Genomic DNA, 12,093 nt, shown 5'->3' with positions numbered 1-12,093 from the left:
GCAGAAAGAGAGTCTGTCCTACATCCTTTGCACATGTCAGGACTTTGCTTTGAGCGGCTGTAAAAAGACAAACCTATTCCAATTCCACAAGTGTCCAGAGGCTTATCAGGGTGGCTGCTGCAGCAGCAGGGATGCAGCAGTGCTCACTGATAAGCCGGGCTCAAGGAGAAGCTGACAAACGCGGCTGTAAACAGCAGCGGAGCGAGATGCTGACGCTCCCTGAACACAAGGTTACACTTCCCAGCAGGAGCTACACGGCGGATTTTAATGGGCCACGACCGACAGCCGGGAAATGAGCGTGCACACGGTGCAGGAATTATGGCTGTCCCCACCCTCCCTGCCACTGCCACTGCCACTGCCACTGCCATGCCCTGGCACAGTGACCTCCTGTGGGGACGGCTTCCCACCCTGCCTGCTCGTCGCAAGGATGACTCAAGGGACTGACGGCACAAGTCTGGGTCTGTTATCTCCAGTTTGGAGGCTCAAAGAGCACTTTGGATTGGACATGAGTTTGTAGGGCTGCGTTCTGAAGGCCTCAGTAGGGCCATAAACCATTCAAGGTGCCCTGGAAGACCCAAACGCAGGACACAATGGGATGTGTCAGACTGGGTCTGCTACAGGGTCTCAGAGAATGCTGAAGTCCTTGTGCAAACAACTAGGAATCCTGGCTTCTCCTGGGGTGCTGTGGAAAGCAGCAGGCTGTAGGCAGGGGTACAGGGTAGGGAGAAGACAGTGTCCTTGTGCACAGGGCAAGATGCTGCATTCAGCAGCTTGCAGGATAGTGTCCAGTAGAATCACAAATCCAATACAAAACCAGCTTGAGACTGTAAAAACATTTGCTGATACAATGCAAGGTGTTTTAATTCTATTGCTTTCTCATTCTTGTGTGCTGGTGTGATCCAAACAGGTCAGTCCTGTGAAGCACTGAATCCTTCCACTCGCCAATAAAGTGAAAAAGGGTGAGAGGGTGCAGAGCAGAATTTGGTCACGAGACTCTTTCCTCCCTCCTCTGTACTCTACAACTGCTCACCAGCAAAGGTGGAGTCCAGGGTGACCCCCAGCACACAGCCCCCCAGGGAGCTGCTGCTGGATCTGTGCCAGGGCTCTCTGGTGTTTCCCTGAACACTTTTATGACACAGCACCAGTGCCTGAGCCTGGTTTATGGGCCAGGATCTCCTCCTGTGTGGAAGGGAGCCTGCACGATCCTGGCCACAGGGAAGCCACAGCAGGATGCTGGAAGTCAGGTCATCTGGCTCACAGACCTGCTCATTTAATAAGGCGTCCACAGAGGAGCAGATGGAAGCAATCCTGACTCCTAAACAAATGTGACAAAGGCTGTAAGAGTTTATTATTTTTAAAAAGTTAATGAAAAAATAAGAAGGAAACCTCCACTGTCCAGAGGGCTCTAATTAGCTCACATGCTAGACTCACCATCGTGAGAATAAAGTTTATGTTGGAGTTCTTTAAGTGTATAAATAATTTTATGTAGTAAGAATATCCACCCAAACAGAAAGATACACAACTGTTATACACTTCCTCTGAGCAATTCTGCAGTCACATATACAGTAAGAAATTAATCATATCTAAGGTAATGTTAGACTCTGCCTTGAGAAAGAACAAGCTGTGGACCAGCACAGGCTGTGATGATCTCTGCCTGCCCTGACCCTTCTAAGGCAGGGACAACCAACTCCTCCAAAAGCAAACCACCAAACCCACCACAAAGCACATGGTGCCAACAGCAGCTTCAGGTAATCTCATGTACAGATGTCCATGCAATTAAGGGATGGCACAATCTCATTAGAGAGACTGCCACTGCAACAGAACTCACAAACAAACTTTTCATGAGATGCATTTTACTGACTTTTCTTGGCTCACAGTCTTTACTCGCATCTCTCTTTTTTAAAAAATCATCTCCTGGGTTGTCTAGGTCAGAGTTACTTGGTAAAAATACTTCGATGTGGCCAGTGAGTACTTGAGTCTTCTCCCTGCAAATAGCTATGATCAACAAATGAAAGCAGCAGAAGAAATTCAGAGATTTTTATATTTAGGACTAAACCATTGGCTAATTGGCTGAATTTTGCCACAGTTTTGGCTGATTTATAGGTGGCTGAAGAGGAAGGAAGGAAAAAAAACCCAAGGTTGTAAAATCCATATACTGCAGCTCCAGCGGTGGCTCACTTCCCACTCTGCATCACCATAAAAGAGCAAACAAAACAGGGTTCTCTGAGTTACCCTCATACACAAAAAATCCCAGGGCCCTTTCCAAAATGCTTCTAGAGTAAAAACATTGGATTACATGCACTGCCAGCTGACAAACATTTCTAAGCTCACTCTGAATGCCTCTGAATACAAAGACAGCTTGAATGAGGTCTCTGAGCAGCAGAGGGGTTTTGGTAAGAGCACAGCACTGTGAATCTCTTGCGCAGGGCATCCTTCACTCTTTCCTAAAGAGGCTCTGAACAAGAGCACATCCTCGGACAGGCCACGGCCCAGGTGACACACTGGAGCTGGTGGCCACAGACCAGAATTCAGAGGTGAGAACAGCAAGGCCACCCGAGGCAGTTTACCCCCTTCACGGAAAAGCCAAACAAAGGCTGAAAACGATGCGGCAAAGAGTGTGTTACCAGCAGGGCATTCTGTGGTGCCCCTGAGGCACTTACCAGCGGCTCCCGGGACGCGGCGCTCTCGGTCGCAGGGCAGGAGCCAGCCTGTGGAGCAGAGAGACAGTGAGGTCACATTGCCCCGCGATGGCACCTGCAGCAGCACCCTCTGCGGCGTGCGCAGCGCTCTGCTCTGTGCTGCTCTGTGCTGCTCTGTGCGGGCAGCACCAGCTCTGTGCCTGAAGACAGAAAGGCCAGAGCCACAGCAAAATGTATGAATTCACCCTTTAGAGCAAGGGAGTTAACAGAATCTGCAGAACTGATTTTAGGGAGTCAGGAGCGAGAGCTGGCACGGCTCCTGAGAGATGGCATGAGAGGAGAGGCCACACCAACACAAATCTTTAAATACTTCTCCCATTGCCAGGACCCAGTAATGCATCCTTTGTTTTCTGAACCGTTCTTCTAAAGATTTCTAAATAACCATGATTTACCTAAACCTCACAAACTGACAGCAGTACCAGGACCATCCTTGCTTCCCACACATAATTAAGAGATGAAATTTTGTACTCCAATTCTATTCCCCACTTTTATGCCTCACCTTCAAAGTATCTCAACATTTATTTTTTCCATTTGCAACATACACTAAAACAATATAGATAAAATAAGTATTTACCACAAGAGGGTGCCAGAAACTCAAATATACTGCACCTCATCTGCATCCAGACAAGGATGATCACCAGACCCAGCCAGACCTCACAGGTGGGCAGGGATTCTCTGAGATCACCTGCCATAACCTCTGGGTGGGAGGGAGGAAGGAAGGACCCACCACTGAATTCATATCCTCAGGAAATTCCCAGAGCAAAGTGTTTAGCATTGAAGAAACACTGATAGCCAAGACAAATCTGAAATTGGTTACCTGTTCACGGACTACACCATCATCTTGCTTTTCTCTTTCTTTTATTATAAAAAAAACCCCAGTAACAGAGAGACAGGATCTTTTCTTTTGCTTATTTTTAGTAAAGACATTGCTAAAGGCCCAAGGAACACGATTTCTAAACAAAACAAAGTATTTTAAAATCTCTGGTAGAAATATTTATTGCCTTTACAACATAATTCTATCTACGTAAATGATTTCATTTGAGCTGCAGTACTCCCCTCTCCCCACACTGCTTGAGGCAATATATTAATTCATGAGAATGAGAAAATTAAACTAAGAAAAACAGATAATAAGCCATAAGACATCTGACACTCCCTTTTCAGCATCTAAATTAACTTGATTTGTAATAGGAAACATGATGGGGCCCAAACATAAACATGTTAAGTGAGGCAGTGCCACTACTCATGGTCTCATGCTGAAAGCTTGGCAATAAATAAGCAAACATCACCAGGGGCAGAAAGCAAATATTTTATCAAATTCTCTAAACGTTTAGAGTGCAATGGGGACAACTTTCTACAGGCACTGGTAACAGTGTCAAACCTGCAATGCTGCGTAAGAGGAGCGGTGTTGACATTCTGTGAGACTTGTAAAGATATTTTCACTGGTTTGTTTAATTCCAAAACTGTCCCCTTGAAAAGTCACCCACTGTACTATATATCCTTCAATCACATCCCCTTTTCCCAGGCAAAGCTGCAAGACTCTCTCAAATTCCACCCAAGCCCCCAGAATCTGTGAGCACTGAACACTCCTCAGAGTTCAGGCTGAGGAATGGCACCAGTGTGAGACCCACAGGAGATGGGACACAGAGTTACAGAATCACAGAGCAGGCTGGGTTCAAGGCACCTTAAGGGTCATCTCATTCCAACCCCTGCCATGGGCTGGACACCTTCTACAAGGTGGGGACACCTGTCCCCAGCAGGCACGGCCAGGCTGGGCAGCAGGAGCAGCACTGCGGGGCCTGGTCCAGCTGCTGACCAGTGCCCTGCCCAGGGATTGCTGACAAGTGCCCTGCCCGGGGATTGCTGACCAGTGCCCTGTCCAGAGGCTGGACCAGGGATTGCTGACCAGTGCCCTGCCCAGGGACTGCTGACCAGTGCCCTGCCCAGGGTTGGACCAGGGATTGCTGACCAGTGCCCTGCTCAGGGCTGGACCAGGGATTGCTGACCAGTGCCCTGCCCAGGGACTGCTGACCAGTGCCCTGTCCAGGGATTGCTGACCAGTGCCCTGCCCAGGGATTGCTGACCAGTGCCCTGCCCGGGGATTGCTGACCAGTGCCCTGCTCAGGGACTGCTGACCAGTGCCCTGCCCAGGGATTCCTGACCAGTGCCCTGCCCAGGGATTGCTGACCAGTGCCCTGCCCAGGGCTGGACCAGGGATTGCTGACCAGTGCCCTGCCCAGGGATTCCTGACCAGTGCCCTGCCCAGGGATTGCTGACCAGTGCCCTGCCCGGGGCTGGACCAGGGATTGCTGACCAGTGCCCTGCTCAGGGCTGGACCAGGGATTGCTGACCAGTGCCCTGCCCAGGGACTGCTGACCAGTGCCCTGCCCAGGGATTCCTGACCAGTGCCCTGCCCAGGGATTCCTGACCAGTGCCCTGCCCAGGGATTGCTGACCAGTGCCCTGCCCGGGGCTGGACCAGGGATTGCTGACCAGTGCCCTGCACAGGGCTGGACCAGGGATTGCTGACCAGTGCCCTGCCCAGGGACTGCTGACCAGTGCCCTGCTCAGGGCTGGACCAGGGATTGCTGACCAGTGCCCTGTCCAGGGATTGCTGACCAGTGCCCTGCCCAGGGATTGCTGACCAGTGCCCTGCCCAGAGGCTCCTGACCAGTGCCCTGTCCAGTGCCCTGCCCAGCAGCCAGACCAGAGGCTCCTCACAAATCACCCTGTCTGATGCAGGACAGACACCAGAAGGAGTGCAAGTAACTCGTTCTGGCCTGAGGACCCAGCACTGCTGCACGCAGGGGCAGAACCTGATACTTCCTCTTTACCTTTAATACCCAGAGAGTTCTCTGCCTGCATTTATGAGGGTAAGAAGCAAGACTCTCCCATTTCCAAACACTGAACTTTATTTTGAGGTAAAGCAACATAAATAAATGGAGGGGGTTTTAAGTGTGCAGTGGGAAAATGTAATATCCAAACTCAAAGGAAGCTGAATGTTTTTAGGAAACCACATTTGCCAATTGACCAGATTTCTTTCTCAGAAACTGCCAGCCCTGTACACTGCCCAGGTGCCTCATGGACCAGTCACAGATTGTTTTGGGTTTCCTCATCCTGGAAGCACTCACCTGAGGTGTGAGGGGTGGACTGTAATGCTGCACCTCACACTGGGGCTGACAGAAACACTGGGGTGATGCAAAGCTGCCCTGCCTCCTGTGAGTTTGGTAACTTGGCCTTTCACAACCCACATCTGTGCTGGTTAGCCAAGAGTACTGATTTCATGTAACTTATTTCTATTTCAGTTTAGTTCAATAGCCTTCCCCTCAAACTCAGCCTCCCCAGTCCAGCATAAAGGGCTCAAGAGAGAGGCTGATGGAGATTTTGCCAGATCAGGACAGGTTTGAGGGACTGCACATCACAAGGTGTCACGGGCAGGCTGCTCTGTTCCCCCACACAGGCAGACCTGTCCCCTCCTGCTGCTGCAGCGGGCCTGGGGCGCTGGAAGGACTGCAGCACCTCCCAGGGCAGCTCACACTCAGGAGCTGCCCGGGGCAGTGCTGAGGCCAGGAGGGCAGCAATGTGAGGTGGGCTGAGCTGCAGTGGAATACCAGTGACTGTAGATAATGAGCAGTGTGAGACAGAGCAGCTCACTCTCCACACACCTACATCACACCCATGCACACAACCACAGAACCCAGCTCGGAAGAGCCCCTCAAGAAAATAATATATACTATATACAACTCCATCTCGCTTCTGTTTTTCCCTCTGGCTCCCCCATTCATTTCATGTCCCAGTTTAAAAATATCTTAAGCTTTTAGTGTTTCTTGAGCACTAAAAGGAGTGAACTTGCATTTCTCTTTTGCTCTCCCCGTTCAAGTTTGTCCTTTTATGCTCTTGGCTCAAGGATCTCCTTCTGTCCCTGGCATTTTCAAGGCAGAGACAATATTTTATTTCCGTCTAACTGGTCACAGAATCCCAGAACAGTCTGAGTTGGAAGGGGCCCACAAGGATCACCGAGTCCAACTCTTCCCCTGCACAGTGCTCCACAGAGTTTTATAACCCAGCTGCACACCGTCTCCTTTCTCTCTGGCCATGTTTGCATTTATTCTCCCACTCAAGTGCTTGATGAGTTTCACAGACAGACCCTCCATGCCAACCCTCAGAGCCCCGGGCCCGGCCTGCACACCCTTCAGCCCGCCCCGCACGCCGCTGCTCGCCCGGGGCGCGGGCCCGGCGCGGCGCGGAGCCGCGGTGCTGGCGGGCCCGGCGCGGCGCGGCGCGGCCCGGCGCGGCCGCCTCACCTGCCCCGGCTGCTCCGCTCGCTCCGCGGCCGCCATCTTCCCGGCCGGCTGCTGCCCGGCCCGCGGCGCGCCGCCCCCGCCGCCGCAGCCCCGCCGAGTCGATCGCCGGCGCAGCGATGCGGGCCGCGCCGCCGCTGCCGTGAGCGCCGGCCGCAGCCGGGCCGGGCCGGGCCCGCCTGGAAGAGCCCTTGGGCACTGCCGAGCGTCTGCCGATGGCGGCGCGGCTGAAGCGGTGCCTGGTGCGGCGGCGGGACGGGCCGGAGCAGCACGGCGTGGCCGCGTCCTGCCTGCGGGAGCTGCGCGACAAAGGTGAGGGGAGACCCGCTGTGGGACCCGCTGGGACCCACTGGAACCCGCTGTGGGACCCTGTGTGAGATCTGCTCTGGGACCCGCTGTGACCTGCTGTGGGACCCACTGGAACCCGCTCTGGGATCCTCTGGGACCCGCTGAGACCCTGTGGGACCCGCTGTGGGACCTGCTGTGGGACCCGCTGTGGGACCCGCTGGGACCCACTGGAACCCGCTGTGGGACCCTGTGGGACCCGCTGGGACCCACTGGAACCCGCTGTGGGACCCTGTGTGAGATCTCTGGGACCCGCTGAGACCCTGTGGGACCCGCTGTGAGATCTGATCTGGGACCCGCTGTGAGACCCACTGGAACCCGCTCTGGGATCCTCTGGGACCCGCTGTGACCCTGTGGGACCCGCTGTGACCCTGTGGGACCTGCTGTGACCTGCTGGGACCCACTGGAACCCACTGTGGGACCCGCTGGGATCTGCTCTGGGACCCGCTCTGGGACCCGGCTAATGTGCAGCATTGTGAGCAGACAGTTCCCGGTCTCCAGCCTCAGTCACTGAGAGTTGCCTGTCCTTTGTGCTGGGGGCAATAAACGGGCAGTGCTATGTCGCTTTTATCGTTCTGTTAAGTATTTTTTTCTGTTCTGCAGCTTGTGGTGTTCTGGCTATTGACAAGGCCCGGGAACCCATCACCTTGGTGCTGGCAGAAGATGGGACCATTGTGGATGATGAGGATTACTTCTTGTGTTTGCCACCTAACACCAAGTTTGTGGCGCTGGCCAGGGACGAGAAATGGTCCAGCAGAAGCTTAGGTATGCTGTGAGTGAGGAAGCTTGGAAGGGGAGGTGTGTTTGGAGCACACCTGGTGGCATTAGGCAGGGACAGGTGATCAGGAATGAAACTGGTGACTCTTGTGTCAGACAGTGGAACGTCCTGGCTCTCGGAGTGTGTGGATGAAGTGGACAGTGCTGCTGAGAAGTGGAAGCAACTGGCCAGGCAGCTGAGGGATGACCTGTCCAACATCATCCTGATGTCTGAAGAAGACCTCCAGGTACAGTGGGGAAACCCCCAGTCCCTGTCCTTGCATCTGCCCATCATCCATTTATCTCAGTAGAGACTCAATAAGCAGGAGCTCAGGCTTAATTCAGGGAAACATTTGAGTGTCCAAGGATGCTCTTAATCCCCAGCTACCCTTCACAGTGTGTTGTTCCAGGCAGGCCAGGTCTGTCTGCTCCAGAGGCATTTGTAGAACTGCTGTCACTTTCCAGAGCTGGCTGATTCAAGTTTCTGACTGCTTAGCACCTTGTCTGTGGGGAGGCATGGCAGTGACTGTCCCTTCTTGTTCTCCCCCGTGTGCAGCTTCCCAGGTGCCAGGCTACTGCCTTCCCTTTGAGTATTCCCATGCACTGTGAAGAAGCAGTGCTTTGCCATTAGTTTGCAAGATTTCTGTTAAAATTGCACGTGATCCCACACCTTCTTGGATGCCTTTTGGCTTTTAGTAAAAAATGCTGCCTGGTGGAGTGCCACTACAGCCTCTCAGAACTCAGGGGACTTGCTATGACAAGAAACCCTGTGGAACATGCTTGGTTTGTACGTTGTTTGTCCTGCAGTAAGTGCCATGAGGTGAGTTACTCAGGAGCCCTCTCACTGTTTTAAGGTGCTTATTGATGTGCCACGCTCAGACCTGGCAGAAGAACTTGCCCAAAGTGAAACCAAAGTCCAGGTGCTGCAGGACACCCTGCAGCAGGTGCTGGACAGACGAGAAGAGGAGCGGCAGTCCAGGCAGCTCCTGGAACTCTACCTGCAGGCCTTGAAAACTGAAGACAGTATCTTAAGCAAAGTTGCAGGTAGGGAGCATTTGTATGCTAGAGAAGGAGGTTTTCAGCTCCTAGCTGAGTGGAATATATATAGAGTGAGTAATTTGATCAGCTGCTGGTAAATGGGGTTGGTACAGGTTGTAGTGTAATAGTGTAAGAATTCTCTGACCTGAGAGCCCTCTTGCTGCTCTGTCACATTTCTCACAGAGCCTGAAAGCAGAATACTGGGAGAAAAGCTTAAATCCTGGAGTCCCCCTTAACATTATGGATTTCCTAAGTTCCAGGATGCACCTAGATTGGATGTGTATTTTATTAATCTCCCAACCATCAAAGCAGCCCAGGCCACTTTTCCTGTCCTGTGTTTGTCAGGGGCTGTACTGAGTGTGCTCCTTTTCAGAACGTGAGGCTGCACCAAGGAAGGAGATGGATGTGGTTGACACAGGTACCAGCAGCACAGATGCTTCAGCCACAACAGCACTCAGCAACCAGGTCCTTGCTGCTCTGAAAGAGAAACCTGCTCCAGAGCTCTGCTTGGACAGTCAGGACCTAGAGGTGGGTGAGAACGACACAAACCATATTCTGGCCAAGCTCTCCCTCCAAAACAGAGGCTATAGGGGAAGATGTCCTTTCTTAGGGAGGCTCTTATGTCAGTAGATTGTTTCAAAGTGATGGAATTTAATTAATTGCTCTTCCTCAGTAACACTACCCCTGACTTGGAGCTCCTCTGTGACAGACATTGGTCCACACACTCTGCTCTGTGCTCTGAAAAGCCACAAAATAATTTTGTTTCTTTTATACATCCCAAATCAAAATAAAAACCTTATTTTGGAAAAAAAAACCCTGTAAATATAGATTGGAAGGTCTAGATAAACTGTAACCATTTAGGAAGGTGTTCTTTCAAGCTGTGAACTTGCTACTCTTGCTTTTCCCTGCTGTAGAAAGTAAGTAGCTGCTTTCTCTTCCTTTGAACACCTGGACAAAGCACTGAGTGTTGGCAAATGACTGGGAATGCACTAGCCCACGGGACAGGTGATGGAAGCTGGGAACAGCTGCAGTTCCAAAGTGCCTCGTTCCTGCTGTGGTCAATCAGCAGAGGGGTAGTGCCCAGGGACTCCCAGAAAAGTCTGTTAACAATCTGTCTTGCCACAGCTGGTGTTGAAGGAGGACGCAGCAGCCCTGGCCTCGGCTCTGGGCTGGGAGCAGCAGAAGGCTGGAGCTCTGCAGGAAGCCTGTGAGCAGGAGCTCTCCAAGCGCCTCAGACAAGTGCAGGCTCTGCACTCCCTACGGAGCACGTCCAAGGGCAAGAAAACACTGCCCTGGGGGGACTGGCCCAGTGCAAAACGCAGAAAATAACACTGCATTGCTGCTTGCACTTTGGGTTCTGCTTCTGCATTAGAATCAGCACAAGCAAAGACACATCCTGGAACCATAGTTTGCTGGTCACACTGTGGTCTGGCTATAGAACAAGTAAAATCTGGACATTATCCTGAGGCTTAAACTCCTCTGGTGATTTGAATTGTGTAAGCAAAGGGATTTGGACTTTTTGCAGAATGCTAGAACAATGGTATTGCTAAGCACAGCATGTAAGTGTTGAGCTTTCAATACCTGGTTGGTAGCCAGCAGCTTCCATCTGATAATGGTGGATGCAGCTCCTGAAGCCCCAGGCAGCTTGCTTACTTTGTGCTCCCACCATTTTCAGTGTGGAAAGGATGGAGGATCTCTGGAAGATACTCTGAGGCACAGTCAGTGATCAGGGCAGAGGGGATAGCCAGCTGCTGCCTGGCTTGAGGCTCCAGCCTGGGATCTAGGAACTTGAATTCTCATGCTGATTTAATCAGTTAAAGTAAATTCAAAGTCCTTCAACTTCAGTGCTTTTTGTCTAAGGAACTCCTGCCTTTTGGATGCTGTGTAAGAACTATCATGTAAAACACAGCAAAGGTGGAAATAATTGCTTTGTAAGGCTGTGTGACAGAAGACTTGCATTTGGCCTGCTGTTATTCTCCTAATCATTAGTGCAGCATCATGATGCTTTTGTATTAACTGGCTTATTTTTAAATTTGTTAAAGTCTTTTTTCTAACATTAATAAAACCTTTTTATCTTACTGTTGGACTAGTTTTGATATTTCCTCCAGCTGCTATAATTAAAAGAATGGGCTGATAAATACAGTATTACCTTAAGGAAAGAGGATGAAGAAATTGAAGACAGAAGTACTGTCTTTAACTTAAACAAAGTGTTCAGGCAAAACGTGGTGACTGCACCTGAACTCTCACCTGGCACAGTCTGCTCTTCTCGTGTGAGAACAGCAGATGGATATGGAAAAACATCTGACAAGTGAGATAAAACTTCTGAGGAAGTTTTAGTAGGTAGAGATGTATTTTGTAGCAGAGGATTTGGTAAATCCTCTGATCTAGCACAGCCCTAAATGGCCCAGGGTAAGTATTCCTGCAGCACCCATTCATGGCATGCAACAGTCCAGCTTAATTGTGGCATAGTCAGAGTTAAACAGTGTAACTAATAAATATTCTAAACAGTTTAGTGATTTTAGGCCAATAAACAAAACTACTCAGGCTACCTTCAGGTGAAGCTACCCAGCTGGGAACTGACTGGACTTAGGGGAGAAGCCGCCAGGCAGTTTTTTGTCTGTTTGCTTCTGACCACATTTGGATTGTAACATAATAGGCCATGGCAAGTAAAATGTTTCCTGTGTTTTGAATAGGTACTTACTGCAGGCTTTTTCTGCCCAGTCTTTCATGGATGGCTGTGCTACCCCTGGAAATCCACTTGCTTTGATTAATTATTTCCATTCTTTGTAAGTTCACTGCACTGGGTAAGGCTCGGCCAGCCCAGCAGAGGGCAATGGGATCCCTGCCTGCAGCCACCTGAAAATGGGAATTACAACAGTGACAGCTGCACCCCTGCAGTGCCACGGGTGGGAAACACAAAACACCTTCAACTGCCAAGACAACCAGCCAGAGATGGCT

At 51.1% G+C, this 12,093-nt stretch overlaps 2 protein-coding genes across 4 annotated transcripts in view; one reads left to right on the top strand and one right to left on the bottom strand.

Annotated features, from left to right (window-relative positions):
- PEX14 (peroxisomal biogenesis factor 14) overlaps window positions 1-7,173 on the bottom strand; it is a 67,634-nt gene extending 60,461 nt beyond the window's left edge. Inside the window, exons 1-2 of one of the 2 annotated variants that reach the window (XM_064396861.1) lie at window positions 7,000-7,173; window positions 2,661-2,708 (exon numbers count right to left, since the gene is read on the bottom strand). In XM_064396861.1, coding sequence (XP_064252931.1) covers window positions 2,661-2,708; window positions 7,000-7,035 — 84 coding nt within the window. In that variant the 5' untranslated portion in view covers window positions 7,036-7,173. The remainder of the gene's footprint in view (window positions 1-2,660; window positions 2,709-6,999) is intronic. The other variant, XM_064396862.1, reaches the window with a different exon arrangement.
- On the top strand, window positions 7,096-11,213 carry DFFA (DNA fragmentation factor subunit alpha). 2 transcript variants are annotated; one of them, XM_064396864.1, is made up of 6 exons: window positions 7,096-7,308; window positions 7,945-8,106; window positions 8,215-8,345; window positions 8,952-9,141; window positions 9,509-9,663; window positions 10,261-11,213. In XM_064396864.1, the coding sequence occupies exons 1-6, from the start codon at window positions 7,212-7,214 to the stop codon at window positions 10,462-10,464; spliced, it is 939 nt and encodes a 312-aa protein (XP_064252934.1). In that variant the 5' UTR covers window positions 7,096-7,211; the 3' UTR covers window positions 10,465-11,213. The 2 variants fall into 2 exon arrangements, with proteins under 2 accessions (XP_064252934.1, XP_064252935.1); XM_064396865.1 differs by having other exon boundaries at window positions 10,050-10,404.
- The last annotated feature ends 880 nt before the right edge of the window (window positions 11,214-12,093 follow it).

Source organism: Passer domesticus, chromosome 22 (genome assembly GCF_036417665.1).
Source record: "Passer domesticus isolate bPasDom1 chromosome 22, bPasDom1.hap1, whole genome shotgun sequence".
NCBI classification, from domain to species: domain Eukaryota; kingdom Metazoa; phylum Chordata; class Aves; order Passeriformes; family Passeridae; genus Passer; species Passer domesticus.
This window is presented reverse-complemented; position numbering and strand designations above follow the sequence as displayed.

What these genes read in the sequence shown, in the direction of transcription:
- DFFA (XM_064396864.1), top strand. Translation starts at nt 7,212, where the DNA reads ATGGCGGCGCGGCTGAAGCGGTGCCTGGTGCGGCGGCGGGACGGGCCG. An exon ending in TGTCTGAAGAAGACCTCCAG is followed by an intron (nt 8,346 to 8,951) that starts GTACAGTGGGGA and finishes CACTGTTTTAAG; the next exon opens with GTGCTTATTGATGTGCCACG. An exon ending in TATCTTAAGCAAAGTTGCAG is followed by an intron (nt 9,142 to 9,508) that starts GTAGGGAGCATT and finishes GCTCCTTTTCAG; the next exon opens with AACGTGAGGCTGCACCAAGG.